The sequence below is a fragment of the Botrytis byssoidea genome (genome assembly GCF_014898295.1).
Source record: "Botrytis byssoidea strain MUCL 94 chromosome Unknown BBYS_045, whole genome shotgun sequence".
In the NCBI taxonomy this organism is placed as follows: Eukaryota; Fungi; Ascomycota; class Leotiomycetes; order Helotiales; family Sclerotiniaceae; genus Botrytis; species Botrytis byssoidea.
Genome location: NW_024065886.1, coordinates 85,020 through 110,076, shown reverse-complemented (window position 1 = coordinate 110,076; position 25,057 = coordinate 85,020). Strand labels below are relative to the sequence as shown.

Genomic DNA, 25,057 nt, shown 5'->3' with positions numbered 1-25,057 from the left:
CATGATGATTGTTCTTTACAACTAAGCGAGGTGTACTGCGCAGATCGATATGTTATTGTGTCCGGGCTTTCCCCATCTCCAACACCTTGGGTGGCCTGATTCTAGAAACAGGACATCGGCCGAAACTTCTGCTGCAAGCATGCTTGATATATCGAAGATTAATCGAAAACAGAACTTCCTTCCACTGTAGGTAAAGCAAAAGAGTAAGTCTGAGATGCGAAATTTCCTGTCTGTATCGCTTAAATCATACGAGTATCAAAAAAAGGCAATCGCGTACACATCTCCACTCATACGGGCCCGTCACTCTTTCTTCCATGCGGCAGTGGAAACCTCATATGCCTGGATCCCCACCTTCCCAAATAAACACGGACATTCCTCTAAATTGGTGGGATGGCCCGCCCCTGAACGTTGTGGCGTTCGTTACCTGTATCATCCAATTGGTGTGAAAAAAGGATTCACAACCCTTGAATTAGCTAATACAAATGCTTTGAAGAAATCACTGAGCTGTTGAGCTTGCATGATTTATTGGGTAGATGTCGTTAGAGTGTTGTTATTGGGTTAAGGTTGTAAATCGTCCGCTGACTTCATATATTTAAGTTTTCGACGGCATGCGTATTTCGGATGTAGATGAGAAAAGAACATGGGGAGAGTTTGAAACGATAGCTTTGCAGGTCTGGACTTGGTTTTGTATGAAGTAATAGTATACGGGTACGGCTCGTCAGCAGGACTGAATTGGGGATAATTTCAGGGCACAATAGAGTGGGTAATGCAATGCTGGATTGATCGTAGTTTGCATCTACCTTGCATCATGCATTGATCTTATCTTGTTATCCATTGTGCAAAAGTTCAGTCTCTTGTCTTAGAACCATATCTTTGCGACTTCAATCTTTTCATTCCATGCGTATTTTCGAGTCGCAAAATTGAGCTGCGCGGGTTCCAGCTTTTTATCTCATTGTCAGCATAGCCGCCCTCGAATTTTCCTCGTTAGTCACCATGACCCCAGAGATTCAGAAGGACGGAGAAGTGATATATGCAAGTCGAGAATCAGGTGGCGCTGCTTCGAACAGTCAAGATGCTGAGAAGGAGGATTTCGAAGACGAGGTTCCAGGCCAGGTCGCAAAGAAATGGCGTGGAACGAGAGCCGATCAACAGGACATGGCGGTGTTAGGAAAGAAGCAGGTTCTACGTGTAGGCTCCGCCATTATCGATGAGGTAGAACGAGTAATGGCTGACTGGATTTCATATAGCGGAACTTTAAATTTATAACGATGCTGGGATTTGCTAGTACAGCTATGGCGTCTTGGGAACTTTTGCTTCCCCTCTTCACATTCGTCATGGTTGATGGAGGGACGGCCGATCTATTTTGGGGATTCATTGTTGCTGCTTGTGGCATGTCTTTGGTATATGCTAGTATTGCTGAAATGGCTTCTATGTGCGTGCCATCATCCCTAAACTCTGAATTCAGCTCATTCTCGTTCTGGTGACTAACATGTCGAGAACATAGATCGCCAACGGCAGGTGGACAATACCATTGGGTTTCAGAATTTGCCCCTCCCAGGATACAGAGGCTGCTCAGCTATATCGTGGGCTGGCTTTCTGCCATTGGATGGCAAGTGTATCTTGCGGGTGTCTGCTTTATGATCGGTGGGATCCTTCAAGGTCTTATTGCCCTCAACAAAGCCGACTATGTCTACGAGCCATTCCACGCGACGTTGCTCGCCATCGGAGTTGTAACGTTTTCCGTTGTTTTCAACACTTCCTTGGCTGAACGTCTGCCATTGATTGAGGGTATAGTCTTGATTCTTCACTTGATCGGTTTCTTCGTTATTATCATTCCGTTATGGGTCATGGGACCTCGTGGCGATCCAAATACTGTTCTTTTGAACTTTACCAACGATGGTGGATGGTCTTCCAAGGGATTGGCAGCTATGATCGGGCTGGTCAGTCCGATGAGCGTGTTGATTGGATATGACTGCTCTGTGCATTTATGTAAGTTTAACCATTGAAAGATGTCACATGAATGGATTACTAACATACTATGTGTGTAGCCGAGGAGATTCAAGACGCATCCTGGGTAGTTCCAAGAGCCATCATGTGGTCAGTAGGACCCAACGCTACTATGGGATTCCTCATGGCAGTGACTTTAATCTTCACCCTCGGGGATCTCGACGCCGTTCTTGAAACTGTAACTGGCCAGCCTTTTATGCAAGTATTCTTCAATGCAACGCAAAGCTACGCCGCCACAAACGTTATGTGTATGGTCGTAGTTATCCTCTTATTATCTTGCTGTATCAGTGAAGTGGCTGCCGCCTCACGCCAGATTTGGTCATTTGCTCGAGACGGAGGATTACCAGGTTCGGTTTGGTTGTCCAAAGTGTCGCCCGGTTGGAACATTCCACTTCGCAGTGTCTGCGTTTCAATCGCTGTCTCTTCCCTACTCTCACTCATCAACCTTGGATCAACCGTTGCCCTCAACGCAATCAATTCTCTTGGCGGTGTTTCAATTCTATGTTCTTACTTCATCACAATCAGCTGTTTGGTCTGGCGCCGTTTACAAGGTCCCCTTCCTCCACATCGATGGTCTCTCGGCAAATACGGCATGACCATCAACATTGCCTCGTTGTGTTTCTTAGCACCCATCACGTTCTTCTCATTTTGGCCTCTCCAAACACCCGTCACCGCCCAAAATATGAATTGGTCGAGTGTGATGTTTGTAGCCACGTTATCTGTCGCGTTGATCTATTATTATTTTAAGGCAAGGCACGTATATACCGCACCTGTGCTTGCGATGAAGAGGCGGGAATAAATGATGCATACAAAAGTCATCCGGCGTTATTGAACTAAAAAGTTCACTAGTCTATTAGAAGCATCCATTTGATGCAAATGAAAATATATAAATTCTTCATTCAGACAATTCAAACAGTGAAATTAATTTGCGTGTTCTCGGCTAATCCCAGATATCCGGGGTTTAAAAATTGCAAATTGCATCTGGGATATGCTATCTATGTGAGTATCTGATTGAAGGACGCTATTATTCTCTGCGATTAGTAAGATGTATACGGTCTTTAACATACTATTCACAAATCCGGTATCACAGAAGAGATGATCGAGCTCCAAGGAACAACCCATCCCGTCAAGAGTGTACACAAGAATTATCGATGTGCAATGCGGGGATATCCACTTCAATGAATTATGATCATCATCATTCCGAAGCATAACTTATGGGACCGAACTCGAGCCGAACTAACTTAAGTTTTCACTTGAAGATCATCGACACCGACACGTTCATTTCGAAAGAGATATTGCAGGGATATTTGAAGCAATGGACACTTAGTAACCTCTCACAGGCACATCGCCTCGGTGTGGACGAAGTGGATGAAATATATGGGACACCAAAATCAAATTCGTTTTTATAAACAAACGAATAGTTAAACAAATAATCAACAAATCATTATCCTCCTTTGAAATTTGGATCGAAATAAATGCAAGTTGAGACTTAACCGAGAATTTCAATCTTATCAGATCATATAACGTAATTTATCAGCATGTGGGCCATATTAGTATGTGAGCCACTTTCACCTCAATTTATACTTTTAAATACAGATTATTCAATTATTATATCAATTGATTAAAACTATTAAGAATCTAATAATCTAGGATTTATTATATTATTTTAATAAGTTCTTAAATTATAACCTGGTTTTCTATACTTAGTATAATATTGTTACGGGAGCTGCCTCTAGGGTTATATAGAAATATCTAGAGATCTCTCGAGGTAGTTTAAACTAAACTTCAAATAGGAATTCAACAAGGTTATAACTATTTGCAATTCTTGTAATTATAATATAAAATTCATAATTGTTTTGAATATAAAGCTTTATATTATAATGAAATCCATTTCTTTATATAAATCTCTATATTTTTTGAATTGATAAATCGATTATTGAAAAGCTGATTTTGATAATTCGGTTTTCCTAATCATATAACATCAACATCCATAATCTAAAGTAAAACTATTGTTTATTTAATTTATATTTATTAGTTAATTTATATTTACTATCTAACCAATATTTATTATCTAACCTATATTTACTAGTTAATCTGTAATCATTATATATTCTATATCTATTATAGAGTAGATACTAATAAAAAATAGATATCTATCTTTTAATTATTATTTATTTGTTTGATTACTGTTATCTTTAGTTACGCTTTCATCCTACTATCCCTATAGTGCTGTTTTAGTAAGTCCTCCGTAACAAATATCTATTAAAAATATTTCTCTATTAGGATTTCCTTGATTTTAATATTCATTATATTAAATCTAAATATTAATCCTTTATTGAAATAATATATTAAAAACTTTTTATCTAATAAATACTCTTATTTAATATAATTATTTAATATCTTATATGCTTTTTAAAGTATATAAATCTTTATATTCAAAAGTATATTTTTTAAACTAATCTTTCTGTATTTTTAATTAGAATTAATATAATTTTAAATAAAGATATAAAGGAATTTAATTAATAATAATTTATTCAAGATTTAATCAATATTGATTGAAAGAGAATTTCAATTGAATTATAAGAAATTTGAAAAATCTATTAATTTAAATTGAAAAAGGGAAGAATAAATATATAAATTTTGAATATCTAATTTTGAGAATATAGTTTTAGAATTAAATAATATTAAATCTATTTTTTGAAATCCGGATTATATATTCTAAAAGATAATTAATTCTTTATATACAATTTTAAAATTATGAAGAATTTAATCTTTGAAATATAATTAATATATATTTTAATAAATCTATTAATTTAAATATTATATAGATATTTCAAATTATTAGAATAGTTTATATTAAATAAATGAATTAAATAATTTGAATATAATAGTGAATATATATATTTAATATTATCCTTCTTATAATAATTTTAAAATAATATTGATTTATAATTTTTATATTTATTTAATATTCGATATCGATATTTCCTTTTTTATTTCTCTTTAATATATTTATTGAAATATTTAATTATTTTAAATCTATTTTATCATTTGTTTATTTATTAGATATAAATTTAATAGTTTATTTAATAGAAAAATTGATTTTGATATATTAATTAAAAAGATAAATCTATTTTTAAATTATTAAAAATAAAGAATAATTTCACTCTTTTTATTTTCATATATATTTATTATAATCTATTCCTATATTTAATTATACTAATTACTTCTATCATATCTCTCTATTAATAATATTAATTATTATTATATTTATAATCCTTATTCTAAAGTTTATTTTATTAAAACTATAGAAGTCTTTATTTAAAATATTATATTTTATTTATATATTTATAAATAATTAAAACCAATTTTTAATAAATTTAATATATAAATAAAGGTATTTACTTCAAAGGAATGACTTTAATATAATAACTATTATACTAAAAGGATTAAATAGATATAAAAGAAATTAGCTCTCTCAATAATATTTATTTAAAGCCTACTATTCTTTTATATAATTAATTTTTTAAATGAAATATAATTAAATATAAAAAACCTATAATACATAAATACTATATCTTTTATATTCTTTTTAAATCAATATTTAGAATCTTTATAAAGAATTTTTTAGAAGTTATAAATATAATCAAAAAATATTTTTAATCTGATTTAATATTTTATAAATCAATATACTCAAAATTTCTTAATATATTTTGTATCTTTTAATTCAAGAATATAATTTGTTATATTTCCTATATTCTTAATTTTAAATAGAAATTCTTTAAAATCCATATTAAATATATATTCAATAATAATATTCTTTTTTAATTTCAAAAGATTTTAAGATTTATATTAATATTTTATATAAAAAAAAATTATTAATTTTATATTATAATATTATATATAGAATATTATGTATTTTAATAATCTTTTGAATGCTTAGTTTTTTGTTTTTTTGAATAGTTTCAATAGTAAGGAGTATATAGGCTTTTTGATTATTTAAATTTATTATAGATTGTTGATAAAATATAACGTGGTTTATTATCGAGTAGGTTATATCATCGAGTGGGCTATTATTTTTATATACAAAATTCGTCTATATATAACTGTGTATTTTCTTTATTTATTAATAGAATTTTTTAAAAATTAAAACTATGAAATTTAATTATATAAATATTACAAAAATCTAATTATTTATTAGAAATTCGAATTAATATAAGAATTATTATTAAAAATATTTTTTTGTAATAAAAATCATAACAATTTTCACTTTTTTTAATATAAAATAAAAATATTTATATAAAAACTAAATTTTTAGAAAACTAATCTTTTATTATTATTTAATCTTTTTTTCTTTTTCTAAAATAATAATCAGTTATTAAAATACAAATATTCAAAAATCCTTAATTTTGATGTATTTTGAAGTAGCCCACTCGATGATATAGCCCACTCGATGATAAACCACGTTATGTTGAAAGAGAAAAGTATAAATTGAGGTGAAAATAGCCCACATGCTGATATGGCCCACATGCTGATAAATTACGTTATCAAATTGACATCGTAATATGGCATCGAAAAACACATGTTGTGAAAGATTCTATGTTGTTGGTGGGGGTGGTGCCCCTCTTTTCCGGCCACACCGAGATCACCTAGAGCCGAGACATTACACAGAAGATCTTCTCCTTACTGTGTCCTACAAGAGATGTATACTGCGTAATCCAGAACACAGATAACAGATACACTTTGCCATTAAACGAGAAATGGAGGATCGAGTAGAAGTGAGATCGACGTCTCAGGGGCCCATGTTCATTAAGTCAGAAACCGAGGTGTCTCAAGGGATTCTTGCTCTCAGAGGCGGCGTATTGAATAAACCATGCAATGATACAATCATCTTCGAGTCATTTGACAACGGATTCGTGGCCAGACATGACAACAGTGATGATCCTGATAGGGGAAACTTCGTCGTCCAAAGAAGCAGGGACGTAATAATGCTGACATTTGATGGGATGCTTCCACCGCATCATTCGTACATGACTCAGAAATTAGGACCTTTTATTTTGCACAAAGACGATAAGCGATTTTGCTTTGACGCATGCGGCAAATTATTGCCTAGACGGAATCCAGGCCCAACTTGGGATCATCTTCACTGAGTGAAATCTAATTAGGAATATCTTGCCCCCATCAGGATGCTTCAACGTATAGCTATATTTCTCAACCTCAATTCGTCTTTTTATCTTCAATATTCACTTTCTCCGTCTTTCCAATTGTTGGCCTGTTGATGGTTAGTTACCGTCCACGGACTCGATTCCAAAGGTTGAAGAAAGATCACTTACACAGCACTTATAATTGGCTTTTCTTCATGCCCATGAGTGGTCTCGTTCATCTCACTCCTTTCGAGCTGCATCAATACCCACGGCATCCCCTCGAATAGTATTAATGACAATATCCCTAGCCCCGCGCCAAGCAAATTCGTCTCCCAAATCCATTCTTTGTATCCCTCTTCCCATAACACGAAACCCCCCACTAATTCCGCAATCACCATAAAGAATCCAGCGACCAAACCAATCGCGATCCTAAATCCTGGCACGTGTGGTATTTCATAATATACAATCACCGTCCTCGCCCACAATGCCACTGTAATAATATATATGGGAAAGGCGATAAGTTCTCTGGCTGGAGCCGTGAGATGATTATATGGTATGACTCGATTCAGAATAATGAACGACGAGAAGAGAGATGATAGATATGTGAGGATAAAATATATGAATGCGATGCGAACAATAAAGAATGCGAGAGCGAGATCCCACAACAGTTCAAAGACTGAGGTGTCTGTTTCAAACAATATCATTTTGGAATTTGTTCGTATTTTGTAGGATGGTATGTGGCTTTTCGATGTTTTGATTGATTGCGGTGATGATAGTCGTTGTCGCTGATGCTTCAATTGTGGTTCGATAGATGCAGGAAGATTTGACTGTTGTTTAGCATTCGTCTTTGAAAATGATATAGCTTTGTTCTTATATTTTGAGAACAAAGATCTGCCTCCCAGTTCCTACCTTCTATAGTCCTCACCTATTTCTATGCGCCTCTGCTTACCTGCAACAAGTGGTCTGATCTGTGGTGAGAGAAGTAACCTGTTTTAACTGTTTACCCATTCTGCCAGTGCCGAGGTATGCATCCATCATCTGAATGCGCAAAAGGGCAGAGAATTTGAGTTTGATATGTCTTCTTTCCATAGAAAAATTTATCGGGCTTGATGAGGTTGTTGCTGGGTTTGAGGTTGTTGTAGGAACGAAGGTACACAATTGATGTTCATTGAAGCTCGGAAGCCAAGATTCTGTAACGGCCGCTAGCTTTGCAAGCAGCCAGCCACAATTATCTTACATAGCAAAGCATCCCAAAATCAAAGCAACTCCCAACCACAAACATTGATATTCAAGAATATATACAACGACAAATGACTTTTTATTGCAATGATGATTCTCCCTTTTGTTTGCCAATGCCTGCTCATTCTTCCTGCATAGTCTTTTTTGCAACAATAGCAAATCATTATATTATCTCATCGCAAGTATGATGGAATATACACTTTATCCCTTTGAGGTCTCCCATTCTCTTTTGCTTCTTCAGGTTTTTGGAATTCTGCTGAGGATGGCATGGAGTGAATGGGAGAGTTAGGGTCCCTACGACGCATGATTATAGTTGATACTTGGAGGCAGATGCCTATCTTGATCACTTTTGACCTGGTCGAATGATCCTCCCTTTCTTGCAAATCCGCACTCATGAAAGGGAAGTCGCCCACCACTCCTTCATTCGACTATGTATCAATACTTCAATGGAGTTAAAGGCCTGCTCAATCTCGTATCTGCGAGGGGTGATAACTTGAGAGCTTTTTAAATGTACTAGGTACCGTATACAAGATAAGGATGTGTTCTACCCAGGCAGATTTACAGCTTTAAAGTCTTTTCCATGCCATTCTAGTTCAGTATTAAGTGCCCAAATGCCAAAGTCTCATCGCACTTTCCCCTGATACGCAGTCGTACCATATCAATCACTATGACTACCATGTTGAGACCTTCCCACATCGACCTTCCTTCACATTCATGGTCTTCATACTCATAGATAACTTCAATTCGGGTTCAAACCTCTCTTCTCATTCAACATTTTCACATCAAAAACCCTTCTACAAGCAATCAACCTTCACTATTGATTCGCATAGTTGCATTCACCGATTTAATATTCATCTCATAACGGAAACATGGCTATTAACGAAGAAACTTTCGAAGACCTCCGTAAAGAGATCGAAAAACTACGCTCTGAGCAACCTACACTGAATTCCCATGAAATATGGGAACATCTAGTCAAAAACTCGGACAGGCAGAAACCACTGGAAGAGATCACGGTGGAAATTTGTCTGGTAGCGTGTTTCGATTACCCTGAGGAAGAGACTGTCAAATTCAAGGCCACGAAAGCCAATCTTGAATATATGGAGAACGACGATAAATGTCTCATGGAATTTCTTAAGAATAGATTCACTAGCACCAAACCTATACAACCGGCTACAAAAAGTACACAGTCTGAATCCGAAGATATACAGTCTGACTCCAAAGATACAGAGTCTGAATCCGAAGACATACAGTCTGAATCTAGAGATATACACCTCGGCGCTGAATATACAAAATCAGGTTCCCGACATACAGCGTTGGAGATCGATCAGTGGATTTCAGTACGCGGAAATCTTGCTCTCCAAGTACTTAGAGATATCAATCCTGGACGATCATATAATGATATAGACCATAAACTATTGTTTCGACGCATTCAAGCGCTAACCTCAAGGCAGCCTAAACTGAGCTCTCGTGAAATTTGGCGACGTCTTAACGAGGAGCCAGGCAGCCAGAATTCACTGGAAGAAGTCGTTGTAGAGGCTTGGCTGCTAGTGGCGTTTGATTATCCCATAGAGAAATTAGTCCAAATCAAGGCTCATGAGCACCAGGTGCGGCAGTACGAAGAAGATCGACTGAATAAGGACCTATCTGCTAAAGATTTTATTAGAAGTAAGTCATCGTCCATCGAAAACACGGTCTGATTCTAAAAATGCACATTTTGACTTGCTAACCGGGATTATAGAATGGTATGCTTTTCTCATGTCCAACCCCAACTTGAGGAAAAGAGTCGAAGATTTAGATACAAGGGTTCTTGTAGAGATCCATGATCTATGGTTCCATAACCGTGATTCAAGCTCTCGTTGGATTTGGGGAGAGCTGAATAGGAAACCAAATGGCCTAATGCCATTGAAAGAAATAGTTGTAGAGGCTTGTTTGGTAGCAAATGGTTATCTCTTGGCGAACACCATCCAGTTGAAGAATCAAGAAAACCGGTGGTGGCAGGAAACCGAAATTTTACGATATGAAACCAAAGATGGCACTTTTTTAGCCGCGAGATTAGGTGAAGGAATGGAGTCTATGGCGCTATTTGACAACAAGCTGAACCTTAAAAAGGTTGTTAAAGACATTAAAGAGCTGCGACGTCGTCAACCTACGTTAAGTCCTCGTCAGATATGGGTCGATCTCGACAAACCAAACTATTGGCCGGCACCATTGCTAGAAATCGCGGTAGAAGCCTGCTTGATCAAATTTTGTGGCATTCGTCCTGAAGATACCACACAACTTGAATCGTTAGATTATTACGAAGTGCCTGGGAAGAGGTTCCTAGATAGGGTCTTGGATTATTGTTTTGGCTCGCATAAGCTCGGAGACGCCAGCTGTGCATGCTGTGGCTCTGCAAAGATCGTAGAGAAGAGTGAGATCGAACATTATCGAAAGAATGGAAGAGTGAAGGTGGACCCTAAGACCACTCGAGCAGTTGGGTTATTAAGGATCATGCTCGATACAAAGTATACTATCAGAAGCTTCTTACCAATAAACACACCAACGGCTTTGGCTATTATGCCATATCAGGATATGAATGCTAGTCAGCGAGTTTACGCCCTATTTTACGCTGAATGGGATGCATGGATGGGACCATCACGTCCAATTCATCCTCCAGTCGATTACGTCGCAGGCGCTGAGAAAACTGCTATCGTTGATTCAGGCGCCTATCCTAATTGTCAAGATGAACTTCCAACATGGACTCCAGAAAGCCCTATGAGTTTTGAGGTACATGTACAATGCGCATTAATAAGCACATGTTGGGGATACCGTGGTTCAATTGACTGGCTGACGTTCGCTATGAAACGAACACGAGACCCGGATACAATCAAGATGATTAATAGTGTAAGTCATCCTATATTTCCTTTGTCTTTCAATCTTTCCTCAAATACTAAATAACCCTCAGGTTTTTGCCGGATTCTTTGGTCTTAAAATGTATCATATGGGGGGTGGCTTTATCGAATATCACAATTGGCACAATGATTGGTTCCATTCCTTTCGAGTTTCCCATGGAATTGTAGCATTTGTGAGGGAGAAAGTGAATTCTCCAGAGGTGATGTGGGCGGAGAGAGATGAAGAGGGGAAGTACACAGCACATTACGAGCCCCGTCTAATGCCAATAGGAGTATCAACACCGGTGCTTAAAGCAAGGGATAAAGTAGCACCGCCCGGTTGGGACTTTGAAACTTTTGGTCATGGACACTGGACATCCTCCAATGATTAAGATTCTAACGTTCAATTTGGTCCAATTTTTGTAGAAACAGTTGTGGTGTGTACAAAACCGGCTCGCTGTGTATATTTCTTACGCTCTCTTTATGGTACATTGTTTTCAAGGGGTTCTGTATAAATACCAGGAACCTCGATTAATCAAACGAGTTTAACAATTACACATCGTGTTTCTATTGCGTGCGATGAGATTTGTGTATTTGGGAATAGCTTCAATTCATAATATCTATTGTATTAATTAATTCGTGCATTAGCGTTATGTCCCATGACGTCAATCTTTCCTATTATTAGCTTCCAACCCTTTTTCAGCTATCCTATCAATTACTTAGTCTTCCTACCTATGGACTTCTTGTAACAAAAAACATACATGATACATAAAATACTAGGTATTTAGTATCTATCGAGCACTCAATATTTTCGGCCCCCTCGAATATTTTATTTTGTTCCATTCCACCCTTCCAGAGTTCATTCCAAAAGACAAGTCGTCCAAATAAACCCACCCCACTCACCGTTTTCCCCAGCTGAAAAAAATGGACAAGTCACATGCAGCATATCTCTCTCCGCAAGATCTCTTGAGAAGTTATCACCCCTCTGAAGTACCTTTATCCGTGCCATCGGGAGGGGAAATTAGTGAGCGGGAAAATGATGTATTGCTTATTCCGATCGATGTCCCAGATTTATCTGGGGAATTGTATTCCGCGCCTTTGAATTCAGAGGAGGGGGAAATCATTGAGCAGGAAGAAGAAATCTCTATTGTTCCTATCAATATCCCGGAAGCATCTTCGATATCCTACTCAGCACCCCTAGAAAAACCTCTAATCGAGGAACAAAACGAAATACACAAAATCCGACTCAGCGCCCCCGCCTCCTCAACCCAGTCCCACACTCCCTATTCCATCCGCTACGAACTCCCCTCCCCCCGCTCTACAATCATCACCCAAAAAGACATCGGCTTCCTTTCCGACGCCGGAGTCCGCGGTTCCGTATCCACCGTCTGCCACGGAACATTCCACTCCCAGCCCGCTACCCTCCTCCTCTTTACATTTATTTTCCGCTCCGGAGACCATGGATTTCGATTCAAAAACGCGAGTGTGAAGATTGATTTCTCCAGCCACTCATCCTCATCCTCCTCCTCTTCCTCCACCCGTACCAAAGAACCCACTTGGACGCCCACAATCAGCGCGCTCGCCCCCCGCAAAATCTACGGCCTCCCCACAGCCGTCCACCAAACCCGCAAACTCGCCGGAGAAATCTCCCTACAGGTTCCTCTCGGCCCCACAACTCTCGGTCCCTCCACCTCCCTCTCGCACGAATCATCTTTTTCGCTCGCGCATCGCTACTCGCTCGTCGGAAATCTCTGGTCGCAACCCCATTCCGCGTCGTGGGATTCCGTGTACTGGGATTTGCGCGAGAATAAGCAGACGAAGGGGGGCATTCCGGATCGCGTGGATGTGGGGGTTGTGGTTTGTAGAGAGGGGGGGGCTTTTCAGGCGGAGGTGAGGGTCGAGGTGGATACGCCGGTCATGAGGGGGGTGTGGGGGTGGCCGTGGGGAAGGGGGAGTCCGGTGGTTTTTGTGGAGGGGGTGGAGACTGGGGGGGAGAGGGTACGCACGAGGAGGTTTGAGGAGTTGGGAACGGGGGATTGGAGGGGCTTGGTGGGTTGGGAGGGGGAGTGGGTGGATGTTGTTGTGGGGGGATTGCAGGTGGGGGAGAGGGAGAGGGAGAGGGAGGAGAAGGCTTGAGGTACACAGTGTGTAGGTAAATATCACGAGAATAGAAAACCAAAATATAAAAATGTTAAATACCTACCTGAACACAAATTAAATCGTCCCCAATCCAATCTATCCTTACTTACTTACTTACTTACTTACTAACCTCCAATCCTATTTCGTACATATCCATCCGCCCACGAACCAATCTCCACCTCACATTCCCAACCCCATATCTCAGAAATGCCAAACCGAAAGATAAAAATCGCGCGTTATATTTAACTTGAAGAGGTTTCTTGTTCCATGCACACCCATCTGACAAGCTACAATATCTACCTACCCAAGTACCATCATATAACCACACAACCACACAATCACACACAAGCATATAAATATATTCCATTTTTCATTATCATAAATACTAGGTATGTATACTACATATATCATCAAATCAAATCCGATCAAATCCCAACATAAATCATAAGTATCCAAGTGACCGCACTCAAGCCACGATACCACGGATTCCACGAACCTCGGCGTCAGTTAGATCCATGACCGGCGGAGCCCAAGACGAGTTGTTTGATTTTGGGGAAATACTATTGTTGTATTTTGTTAGTATACTTTCATTTTTCAACCATAGATTGACGAAAGAGAAAATGGAAAAGAAAAAAGAAAACACATAAACTTACAGGAGTACCGAAACCGGTTGCCGCGTCCCAGCCAGTTGTTGCAGGGAATCCATTAGTACCGCATCCAGTTGCAGATCCCACCGTCACATCTGTGAATGCTTTATATCCCTTCTTATACAACCACGGGTTTAACCATCCCAAAGTTGGTTTTCCCGCTGCGATCAACGCATCGTTGATCAAAGCGAGAATTGCCGAAGCAGTAGGAGTAGCAGCTGAAGTTCCATCGAGGTGAACAGTAGTGCCGTTCCAAACCGTGATGTAAGCGTATCCTTGGGCAGCGATATCTGGGAAGGCGCGACCGGTCGCGTTGAAGAAGCTCGTAATGTTCTTAGGTAGAGAAGCGAGATATGGTTTAACAGCTGAATCTTGCCAAGAAGGACGAGGGAAGTAGCGAGAAAATCCACCGCCGGAGACATATCCATTACGGGCATCGGTAGCTACGACTTCTGGGTTGATGAATTTGGTTCCGCCAACTGATGTAACGTAAGGACAAGTAGAAGGAAACATGGCGAGGAAAGTAGTGCTGTTGTCCACATTCGAAATACATGTACCATCTGCTCCGACACCGTTATCTCCAGATCCGAAAAGAACGGAAACACCTCTGGCTCCCAGTTGGGCAAAGCCTTTGCAGACGGAAACGGCGTAAGAGTATGGAACAGTTTGTTCAGTATCTTGATATGAGTTACTGACAACTCCTGGAAGATTCTTTTGGCTGAGCACATATTGTAACCATACGAGGTAAGGCTCATTATTATCAGTAGGTGTTTGCTCATCTGGGGTAAAAGGAGGGGACCCTCCGGTTGTGTAAGCGATCAATGGAGTTGGATAACCAATTCCCAACATGGTTTCAGAATCCAAATTTCCTTCAAGATCTTTGCCAGCTTTGAGTTCTGTAGCATTTTCTTGACCTTGATCATTGTTACCCCCATTAATAACTTTTACATCGAAACTGTATGCTGCTGATGCTGCTTCGGGTCTGTATTGTTCAAGGAAGAGTTTGGTGTCAGATCGGTTGTTAGATTCACCGAGGTAGTTTGTAAGAGCCATCTTGTTTTTGCCAGCTGCTTGAACCTTGTAGTCTACGGTACCGTAAAGAGTTCGAAGACAAAGTGGGGTTACGGAGGAGACATTGCATACATCTGCCGCAGTTTGACCAACGGTAGGAGGTTTGTAGTTTGATGGTGCTAATGCTTGATACTCTGCAGCTTCATTGATTTTCTTCATAGTCTTTGCTACAGGGCGTGGTTTGAAGAAAGAATTGGTAGGTTGGATTGTCTCGATGTGATCGTGGAGATGAAGAGGTAAAGACCATTCCGGAGTTCGAACGATGTATTCTCCATCTTCATGTCGATATGTTGAATATTCGGTGTCGAGAAGAGTTTCAATATCCTCAATGGAGATGGTAACTTTAATCCAATCTTTCGCTGGACTGTATTCAAGAGAGGCCGGTTCAATGTTGTTGTCTTGAAGCCATTCATGAACGAGATTATGAGTTTCGTCAGAAGGCTTAACAAGATCATTCACCTCATCAGCACTGAGATGTTGACCATAACGATGGTGATCAGGATCAGAGACTATGAGTTTGTTAGTTGATTTTCAATCTCAATTGCTTACTTCCTTGGGTTTCGAAAGAATTATTCATACCTTCATAAAGATGACGCTCCAATTCATCGAATTGACCTTGCTTCAAACCAATTTGAAGATTAATCATATGGTTTGAACGAGCAGGTCCCACTTTTTGCCATTGAGGTGGCGGATGATGAGTTTCCTTCACAGCATATGGAGTACGAGCTTTGATCGGAGAGCTCGATACCAATCCGACTGCAAGAAATGCCGCGAAGGTAGCAATTGAAGTCACCATGATTGCTAATTGATTGATGGAGGTGAAGAGAAAAGCCTACTCCTTTCGAAGGGGAAGTGGGAATGAGGGGTATACATATACTTATTCCTCCCAATAGAATACTCAATCATCAATCTAGCTTTTAGCTCGGTATTCACCAGAGTAGCTCAAGGGTAATAGCTCATATCCAGAACAGGCAATACGATTAACTCTCACCCCATGTCCCCATGTCCTACCACACCTTATCAATTGCAAATGCATATCGGCTCGTGTAGCGAGGTTTTGGTAACGATCAACCTTCCTTTTGTAGTATCGTGTGAAAGTAAGGTACCATGGATAAATGAAGTGGCGATGCATTTCTCCATCTTTTTCAATCTTGATATGGAAGGTCGACAAGTGATGGTGCGGTGTAAGCTACAGCTACAGTTTCCATATGTCATATATACATTTCCATACATTTCTACGACCATAGATTGGTGAATGAAATTATATAATGGTTGATATATTCAGGATTTGAACAATCAACCTTGGAATGTGGTGTCGCTGATGGTTAATCCATTCGGGACATTCTCCGCTCCAGTAGATAAGAAAGAAGCTTTGCATGGGTTGTGGAATTGCTCGGGCCGGCTTGGAACCAACCACCATCAGTCAACAATACCTACTATCTACCTACGAAGTTCAAACACCAATCTAATCGTCGTCTTGAAAACAATATATCTTCATATCTGTCCCAAGGTATAGGACATCTCTCGAGATGCTAATCAGGCTATAACACGCCTCATAGTTGGAAATGTCTTTGTCTCACGCGACATCTCGGCGCTCACACTCGATTGAAAGCTTTACTGCTGTATAGCTTCAATGTTTGAATTCCACTGTTTAAACATTATCAGAATTAACATCCCAGATAACTAAATACCATACAGGAATTCAATTCCACACCTCCCGAACAACCAATTTCAACAACTCTCAACTCACTACCTCTCAAATCACCCACCGACTATGACCTTCTCCCTCTCCCTCTCCCCCCTCCTCCACCTCCTCCCCACCCTCTTCGGAACAATCTTCATCCTCTTCGGACTCAACGCCATACTCCGCCCCCTCCACGCCCTCACCTTCTACCAATCCCTTTCCCAATTCCTATCCCCTCCTTCCCGCAAACCCCATCCAACACCATCCTCATCGAAGCCCTCATGTCCATCTACGGCGCACGAGACATCTTCATGGGACTCGCCATGTACGCCGCGTCCTACTATCGCAATTACAAAACACTAGGGTGGATTGTGGTTCCGGGAGTGGTGTTGCATTTGTGGATGGGTGGGTGTGTTGGGGGGCTGGAGGGGGGCAGGGAGATCATTGGGGTTATGCGCCTGTACATGCGGTTGTGGGGGTTTTGCTAGTGTTGGGGTATTGAGGATGATACTAGAGGTTGAGTTGCTTCATAAGTTTGTATTGTCCAATTCATTTGGAATGTTCAAATGGTTTGATTGTCTCGAATCGATTGGATATTCCAGACTTTTTACGGATTGTTCTAAATGAATTCAGAATTTAGGGTCACAAAATTATCGCCACGTCGTTGATTCAATTTTCAAGTGTGAAGATTCAGCTTGCATGTTTTGCTTTACACCGCAACGCAAACTGTCGCATTCGATCATATATGGAGTTTGTTTTCGATATCGATGTACTCTTTCAATTCAATCTACATCGAGCTGCAGAGAAGGTCGGTAGAGGTCTTACTTTATGCTTCGTACATCTTTCCTTCAGGACATATGACAGTTTCCGAAGCTCTTTGATTCCTGTTCATCATTTCCAACCCCGGCAAGATCCCCAGTAAGTTCACGATAGCTGCAATCAAAAGAAAGCCTCCATAGCTATCCTTATCCCTCCTAGTATATAACTACGCTCCCACCGCCGCACTGGCTTCCACGACAACATCAATAAGAGCTCCTCCGCCGTTGATGCCCGCGCTTTCTTCCTGCTAGTCCCTTCCACAAGACAGTCAAAACCCCTGTTTGTAGAGCTATTGACTCCATACGAACAAGCAAGTGTTACCATCTACACCATCATAATGAAAAAACTCCCAGAGCATGGACTTATATCCCGGAAGGCAATCTCTAACATCGTAACAATAATGACAAACGAAGCAAGAGCGTCAGACAAACATCGTGAGGACCTGGAATCATTTAGAAAAAGTACTGCCAAGGCGTATTGACATTGGAATGAGACATCATTCGATAGTAAGTCCAAAGAGGTAGTGACTCAACATTTCGATCTTTTAGCGAATTTCAAACCCGCCATTGTCCATGCGTTGTTAAATAAGTGTGTCCTTCGACTGACGAGTGTCTTTCGAGAATCATCTTGGCGAAGGGGTTGGAAATACGGTCTTTCTGCTAATACTTCAAAACAATTGTCTTGATAGAAAATGGACGAAACCAGGCGGGTGGGAACAATAGAGACAATTTCTCATGTACTTCGACGTTCAAGTCTCTATTTTTGCTGGCCACACCAGTAGATCAAGGTATCTCCTCCTACACTCAAATCATGTTGAAGAGTCGATCTTTCGCGTTCCTTTATCAGCAAATTTCTCATATTTTCTAATTCTTGCAACCGCTTCATATGTCTGGCAATATAATCATCCATATCTTGCGTTGTTCCTCTGGTCTGGGAAGATAAATATGTACTCGGAATCCCTTCCTTCCCCTTTTCTTCCTGTGCCGCTTCTATCTGCCAAGTAACTTGCATAGATGAAGATCCTCCGACCCGCAAAGTTGTACCCGTAGATGAAGGTCTCGCTTTTTCAGTTTCTTCCTCTAATTGTTGTTCCAAAGTTTGAATTTCGGCTTTTCTTCTCTCAATCAAACCCCTGATATACTGACAACGGGATGCTGAACTCATATTCTCAGGTAAATCGTAAGAGGGAGGCCTGTCATTCTTAATTTCTTTTCCCTTCATGGATGATTCTTGTTGATTAGGAAGTCCCGAATTCGGACGTAAATTTTGAGTGGAGGAGTAGGGTGGAAGATTATCATCCCTCGGATCATGCCTCAGTAGATTGAGGAGACAACGTGTTCTCTCTGGGCTGTTGAAGTATGTGTCGCGTTTTTTTAGAGCCTGTTGTGTATTTTTCTTCGTTTCATTATTGCGATTGCATTGAATTTCCTTCTCGTCATGGTTGACATTTTGCCTCATTAGATTGAGGAGAAAGCTTCTTCTCTCTAGACTGTCGATGGATCCATTGCGCTTTCTTGGAGACGGGTGTGTACTATTGTTCGTTTCGTTATTGTTATTGTGATTGAATTTCCTTCTCGACATCGTTGACCTTTTGATAAATCGTGCCTTCTTCTTTATCCGGACTTGAGACTCGAGATAATTTGGATCGTAGTCTTGAAAACATGCTGGTTTCTATGCTCTTGCTATGCACAAGAAATCCCTGGAGTGGATAAGATGTAAGATGGAGAAGGGATAGATTGGCAAATGAGATGAGCACTGAGACAGTTGGTCGTAATGATGATTGGATGATGGAAACAACAGAAAGAAAAGGAGAAGAGAAGGAACGAGAAGAGGAAAAATCACCCTACTACTAAATTTGACTACTAGGTAACTAACCAGCACTAGCCCTACAACTGACATCAAGACTTCTGGACTTTGTGGGGTACATAACCGATGAATTCCCGGTATACGGCATCCGGTAGTCATCCTCATATTTTCGAACCGACCTTGAAAATATCACAGTCAGGAGAAGCATCAAATCGCAGTGTAGGTCTTGAGACAATGATGTGTACTCAGGAGCGAGACTTGAGGTTTATACACTGAATCATAAAACCTTCTATATACTTAAAGGTCGCCAAGTAAGGAATACTGTTGTTACTGTGACGAAAAATCTATACTTCAACTTTTAAGTCCTCCGAGCCCCTTGAAAAATCTTCACATAGAAAAGCTCTAATGAATATAAATGATAACCAACTTCTGATTTGCCGTCAAATCTCCCGGTCGTACATATTCAACCACATTAAGTGGACTCAAATTTTCCTCCAAAGGAGCAATGCGTCCTATTAGGCTCGGGATGAATCCATTCGATTTTCGTATCCAGCTACTAATACTCTTATCCAGCTGTGCTTCTTTCTCTCTGAGACTCTCAATTAAATTCATTCGGGAAAGTTCTTCCCATTTGGCTTGCAGGGTGGTTTTTGCGGGTGAGCAAAGTGAGATCGATAGGAATCGCTGGTTCCAAGAATATTTTTCCAATTTTTTGGCCTAAACCGTTGCGTATAGGGAGAATGGGGGGATGCTTTATGGCTGAGAGTGAAATATTGTAGGATCCAGATTTTAGACGTTTTCGGGATGGGAATGGATCACTTCCAGTGAAAGATGATTGTGATGCCACATCAGATTCTATCTGTCTTCCCCTCTGGTTATTTCTTATACGCGCCAGCAATGTCTTTTCTGCATCATTTTGGACCGCAGGAGGTGGCTGTTGGGAGTCAGTATCCATGGCTTGATATCTGCCTGCCGATTGACGAGGTTGAACATCCATCGGTTGAGATCTGTTAACGGTCTATCTGGATGAGAACGTAGCCGACGAGCTTGACTGATATTCTTGCGTTTCTGGATCTTTTTCGGAAGCCACGAGACTCTTATTTATTTTCTGTGCTGCTGTGACGCACAGTTGGCTTTGAAGAACGGTATCTGTCAATGCTTGATCATTACTTTGACTGTATCTTGTGCTGTTCCTTGTGATAACAGCGAACGTAGCAGAGTTACTATCATCCTTGACGAAAGATGACCACTGAGGATCAAGTCTCCTACCATCTATACGATTTCGAGCAGTAGCATCCCATGCTTGTAACTGTTTATCGTCTCTAATCCCCGTGAATTTTAGTATCTTTAATATCGCTTTGAAGATAGATATCAGAAGCTGTTTCTGGGCGAACGGGATCGTTGTCCAAATTGAGGATAACGAACTAGCAGAAACTAAACCACCATACATGCTCGTGATGTCCCCAAACTCGGTCATTCCATTCGCGTGTTCCTGATAGAGAAACTGTTTAATAGCAGGATCTTTAAGGAGTGCCCACAAGCTAATCCTTCTAGCATGCCCAGCACAGCAACTAAAGTTCAAGACGACAAGACAATCCATTAAATATGGATTGGGCATATGTGATACATCCGTTTTGCCAGCGTCGACCCAGTCTTCAAGTATCACATCTTTCAAAGTCCAGCCTGCATCAAACTTGTACGTGAATCCCAAGGTAATATTCAAGTATTGGCCACCGGAAGCCTGCACGGTTCTTTCGTTCAGCTTCCAACTGGGAGGGCGGGTAGCAAGCTCAAATTCGCCATGGCGAGGCTGAGAGATATATTTATCAGGGCAATTACACGAACTATGTCATGAAACTTGGGGGAGCTCACACGTCTTCTGGCAGCTTGTGGAAGGTCTCTTACGCCAATCAAGAGGAGTTTAGCTGTGTCGATGGGAGTTGTGTTTTCAAGTGAGTTCGTCTCCATCCAACTAGACCAATGACAGAGCACCTCAGAATCCAGTGGTTGAACTGAACATGTGTGATGTTCGGCGCTCAGGATTCTACCGCCATGAGTCTCAATCGACGAAGCAGTCGACGGCCCGGTACTATCAAGTCTCAGGGGACCCCATAGCTCTGCAAGATGATCTATAGATGAAGAAAGATAAAACCCATCGCATTCAACTTTTGATAACTTCGAATCGTTGGGAATAAAGCCCACTGCCCAAACTGGCTGCTTGAGGAGACCATTTAGGCACTTCAATCGCCGGGCTGTCAAGAACAATGTACCTCCAGGAAATTCGATGTGTAACCCGTCACTTAATGACCCGCTCGGCGTGTACCCAGAGTTATCAAGATGCGACCTGACGAATGATAGTAATGCGATATGTACAACGCTTAGAATGGAACTCAATAAATGACAAATGTCTTGCTGTCGTTCTATATTGTGCTTATCCGCAGCTAACACAGTTTGAGGAATACCTAGGCCAAGACTCTCAACAATGTGCAGTGATATCTCTGCTACATCCTCTAAAACCGAATCTCGTTGCTGATTGTCTTTTTTCTGTATGAGTTCTTGCACCTCATGGAGAAGGTCGAGCAGTAGTGATAAGCTGGGCATACTAATCGGTCGAACATTGAGAACTTTTGGACGATCTTTATCTGCCACAATAATATTATACGTGGAGCTGTTGCAGAATCCTTCATCCTGTAGCAATTGCGTTCCTTTTATTATTGAAGATAACGTTTCTACACTCATTGACGCCTGAAGCTGGATGTAGTCATTTATTCTGAGCTGTTGATCAGAAGTTGGGCTAAAAGGCGTGGAGGCTTCCGTTTCATGACCTAACTTTCGCAAATACAATACGTATCGCTCACTCTCGTTATCTCCTTCTATGTTCTCGAAGGTGTTTTGTCCTAGCTGAAGTATTCTGTGTTCAAGGAGAGTGATATGTTCAGAATAGACATTGGGGTCCTCGATGAAGAGGTCGAGTGCACATTCGGAGAATGCTGGTGTACCCCAAGGGCTTTGCGAGTTCCGGGGACCTTGTAAATCGGAAGATCCTCATTTAAGACTGGAAATGCCACTTTCTTTAAATCCTTTTTTTTTCAGCGTCGGAACTTTTAGCGATTTTCTTGGGAGTATCAACCATGTTCACATTATGATGATAAGTATCGAGATTCCTAGCTTTTCCCTCTTGCCGCTTAGATGCGTCGGTGTTTTGAGGGATCCAGCCTGGGCTGAGCTTAGCCGAACCAGATATCTGAGCGGCTTGCAACAATGCCGCATTGATTGTTGAATCGATCGTAGACTCTAGGACGACATCTGACTGCGGGTTTTGACCACCTTTATCTCCGCTCCCACTTTGCCTCCCTCTGCTATTGCCTCCATCCCGGGCTCTAGATCCTGCAGCCCTCGTAGATCTGGTATTTGAGGTGGAATCTGATGAAGATGTATCTTCACGTTGTGAAGTTGGACTTGATGAATGTTTTTTGATCCACTCAGCTTGGCACTCATTGCATCGAAGATGGCCGCATCCGGGACAGTTGATAGTTGCTATTGTCATTCCAGTACTGGTATAGTTACCAGAGTAATCCCTGCACCAACAGCAGCTCCAAAAGCATGCACTTCCTTTTATCGGCGCTATCGCAGGCATTTTTTGTTCAAATTGAATTCGATTCAAGATGGAATCGTTTTGGATTCTCTAAATACCAAACGATTATTATATCCATTCATCATGGCTGAGTCCTGCGACACAACGCCCTCATTATACACCTTACCATCGTAGTGGGGTAAGCAGGCACATCAACCGGGTTCTCCATTAGTACAACGATGAAGAATACACACCACCCACAGGAGGTGTCATAAACTGCTATCAAACCAGCCTTTTCAAGAAGGAAAGAAGTTGCGCCCTGCCAATATAAGCAGATGCAGAGTGCGGTTGTGAAGAAGTACTATATTCAGGCTGAATCTCAACCATGGTACGATCTATTGTTGTTGAGAGGAAATCTGTTGATCTGTTAGTATGAGCAGATGTAGAGTGAGGCTGTGAACATGCAGTACATCCAGGCTGAGTTCTCAAGCATGATATGATTTGTCGTTGTTTGTTGAGATGTACTCGTTCGTTGATATCCGGATATTGGATAGAAGAGTCTGTGTTCAGCAACAGCAAAGAGGCTGTCTTAAATCGAGAATGAAATAGGAAGGTGCATTCTGTAAGAGATCAATGATACCTAACAATAGCCAAGTAAAAGAATCCATCTGCCAATCAAATGCACCTACCTATCAAACAATAAGCCTCACCACATCTTTACAATACTGGATTGCAATAATCATATCCAACAACCTCTTTCGAACAAAATAGACTGTTTAGTTGGCAGATACTCGGGTTTGTCTTCTTTGAGAGCTAGGTTAATTGTATGTCTGATCTTGTGAGAGTTGCTATGGCTTTTCAGTATGCGAATAAAAAATCTCAATCATACCTATGCGAACAAGATTTTGAAAATATGATGAACTATGGCGGGAGAAAAACAAATAAAATTGAATTTGTATTGACATCAACGAAGAACGTACTGATCTTTTGACCCAGCCTTCCAGAAAGACTGAGTAGCCTTAATGGATGTATTCTTTGGAAACAGAACATTAAATATCAAACATGAAAAAATTGGAACGAACAATGTTGATCATAATACTAACCAGGTATTCAGAGAACTCTGGCAACTATTTATGATCATTAGAGTGTTAGCCCATGGGGATCAATAGCCAAGAAGTAGTATTCTTGATCGCATAATTTCAGGAACCCTCAGAATGGACAAGTAGGTGACCAAGTCCCTCAAGAAACCTCAAAAAGTCTCCAAGCATCTATTCTCCCCTTCTTCATCCCCTACTTCTTCCCTCTCTCCCCCTTCCCCCCTTCCCCTCTCCCAACCAACCAAACTCAACAATATCCCAACATAAACAAGAAAACTCCGAATGAACAACTGCAAACTTTCAAATTCTTTCCATCCTCAATTGACTTTCTAGCCCCAATTATTAAAGTTGAAAACAACAGAGTTTCTGTATACCACTATTCATTTTCAAGGATTGAAACTTATAAAGAAGAGAAAGAAGTGAACATGATGAAAAAGGAGGGAGAAGCGAAGGAGAGGAGGACAATAAAGAGAGGGGAAAGGAGAAGGGAAAGGAAATGGAGGATAGGAGTAGCTATAGAAACTAGAAAGAGATTATAGATGAAGTAAAAGAGACGAAGATGGAAATAATAATAATTCGATGACATCTGAGAATTCAGATTTCGATCTACTTGGCCTTTGATATTATGGTCAACCAACCATCAGTAAAATGTAGATGCCCTTAGAACACCAGCACAGTTCAATTGGGCCTTCAACCACAACGATAGTTTGCAAAAGTAGTTGAAACATATTCAAAGTTCACATCTCACAGATCATGATAAAATAAAAGGTATTGTAAAGTATTATTGTATTTGAGTTGTAAAATAAGACAGCAACAGCAGGGGAAGATACTAGTTGCAAAATACTCACCATATAATACAGTTGGTCTAGCGAGTCGTTTCGCAAAGAACCGGGTAATATTTGTCATAAACCATTCCACCCAACCAAAGAAATAATTTTTACATTATGCCCTCGGAAAGCC

General features: G+C 40.2%; 7 protein-coding genes across 7 annotated transcripts; 3 read left to right on the top strand and 4 right to left on the bottom strand.

Moving 5' to 3' along the window:
• Positions 1-993: 993 nt before the first annotated feature.
• EAE97_011986 (uncharacterized protein) lies at positions 994-2,806 on the top strand (the record flags this gene model as incomplete). Its single annotated transcript, XM_038882500.1, has 4 exons — positions 994-1,188; positions 1,248-1,432; positions 1,505-1,989; positions 2,049-2,806. 4 exons carry the CDS (start codon positions 994-996, stop codon positions 2,804-2,806), a joined length of 1,623 nt encoding a protein of 540 aa, XP_038726671.1.
• A 4,418-nt stretch (positions 2,807-7,224) lies between these two features.
• On the bottom strand, positions 7,225-7,855 carry EAE97_011985 (uncharacterized protein; the record flags this gene model as incomplete). The annotated part of the gene is made up of 2 exons (XM_038882499.1): positions 7,225-7,279; positions 7,341-7,855. 2 exons carry the CDS (start codon positions 7,853-7,855, stop codon positions 7,225-7,227), a joined length of 570 nt encoding a protein of 189 aa, XP_038726670.1.
• A 608-nt stretch (positions 7,856-8,463) lies between these two features.
• Positions 8,464-11,884, top strand: EAE97_011984 (uncharacterized protein). The gene is made up of 3 exons (XM_038882498.1): positions 8,464-10,055; positions 10,129-11,273; positions 11,335-11,884. Exons 1-3 carry the CDS (start codon positions 9,260-9,262, stop codon positions 11,650-11,652), a joined length of 2,259 nt encoding a protein of 752 aa, XP_038726669.1. The 5' UTR covers positions 8,464-9,259; the 3' UTR covers positions 11,653-11,884.
• A 300-nt stretch (positions 11,885-12,184) lies between these two features.
• Positions 12,185-13,396, top strand: EAE97_011983 (uncharacterized protein; the record flags this gene model as incomplete). The annotated part of the gene is made up of 1 exon (XM_038882497.1): positions 12,185-13,396. One exon carries the CDS (start codon positions 12,185-12,187, stop codon positions 13,394-13,396), a length of 1,212 nt encoding a protein of 403 aa, XP_038726668.1.
• Positions 13,397-13,902: 506 nt separating this feature from the next.
• Positions 13,903-15,913, bottom strand: EAE97_011982 (uncharacterized protein; the record flags this gene model as incomplete). Its single annotated transcript, XM_038882496.1, has 3 exons — positions 13,903-13,959; positions 14,053-15,626; positions 15,697-15,913. The coding sequence occupies 3 exons, from the start codon at positions 15,911-15,913 to the stop codon at positions 13,903-13,905; spliced, it is 1,848 nt and encodes a 615-aa protein (XP_038726667.1).
• Positions 15,914-18,376: 2,463 nt separating this feature from the next.
• Positions 18,377-19,078, bottom strand: EAE97_011981 (uncharacterized protein; the record flags this gene model as incomplete). Its single annotated transcript, XM_038882495.1, has 1 exon — positions 18,377-19,078. The coding sequence occupies one exon, from the start codon at positions 19,076-19,078 to the stop codon at positions 18,377-18,379; it is 702 nt and encodes a 233-aa protein (XP_038726666.1).
• Positions 19,079-20,024: 946 nt separating this feature from the next.
• EAE97_011980 (uncharacterized protein) lies at positions 20,025-23,063 on the bottom strand (the record flags this gene model as incomplete). The annotated part of the gene is made up of 4 exons (XM_038882494.1): positions 20,025-20,433; positions 20,461-21,236; positions 21,299-22,452; positions 22,529-23,063. 4 exons carry the CDS (start codon positions 23,061-23,063, stop codon positions 20,025-20,027), a joined length of 2,874 nt encoding a protein of 957 aa, XP_038726665.1.
• Between the last annotated feature and the right edge of the window lie 1,994 nt (positions 23,064-25,057).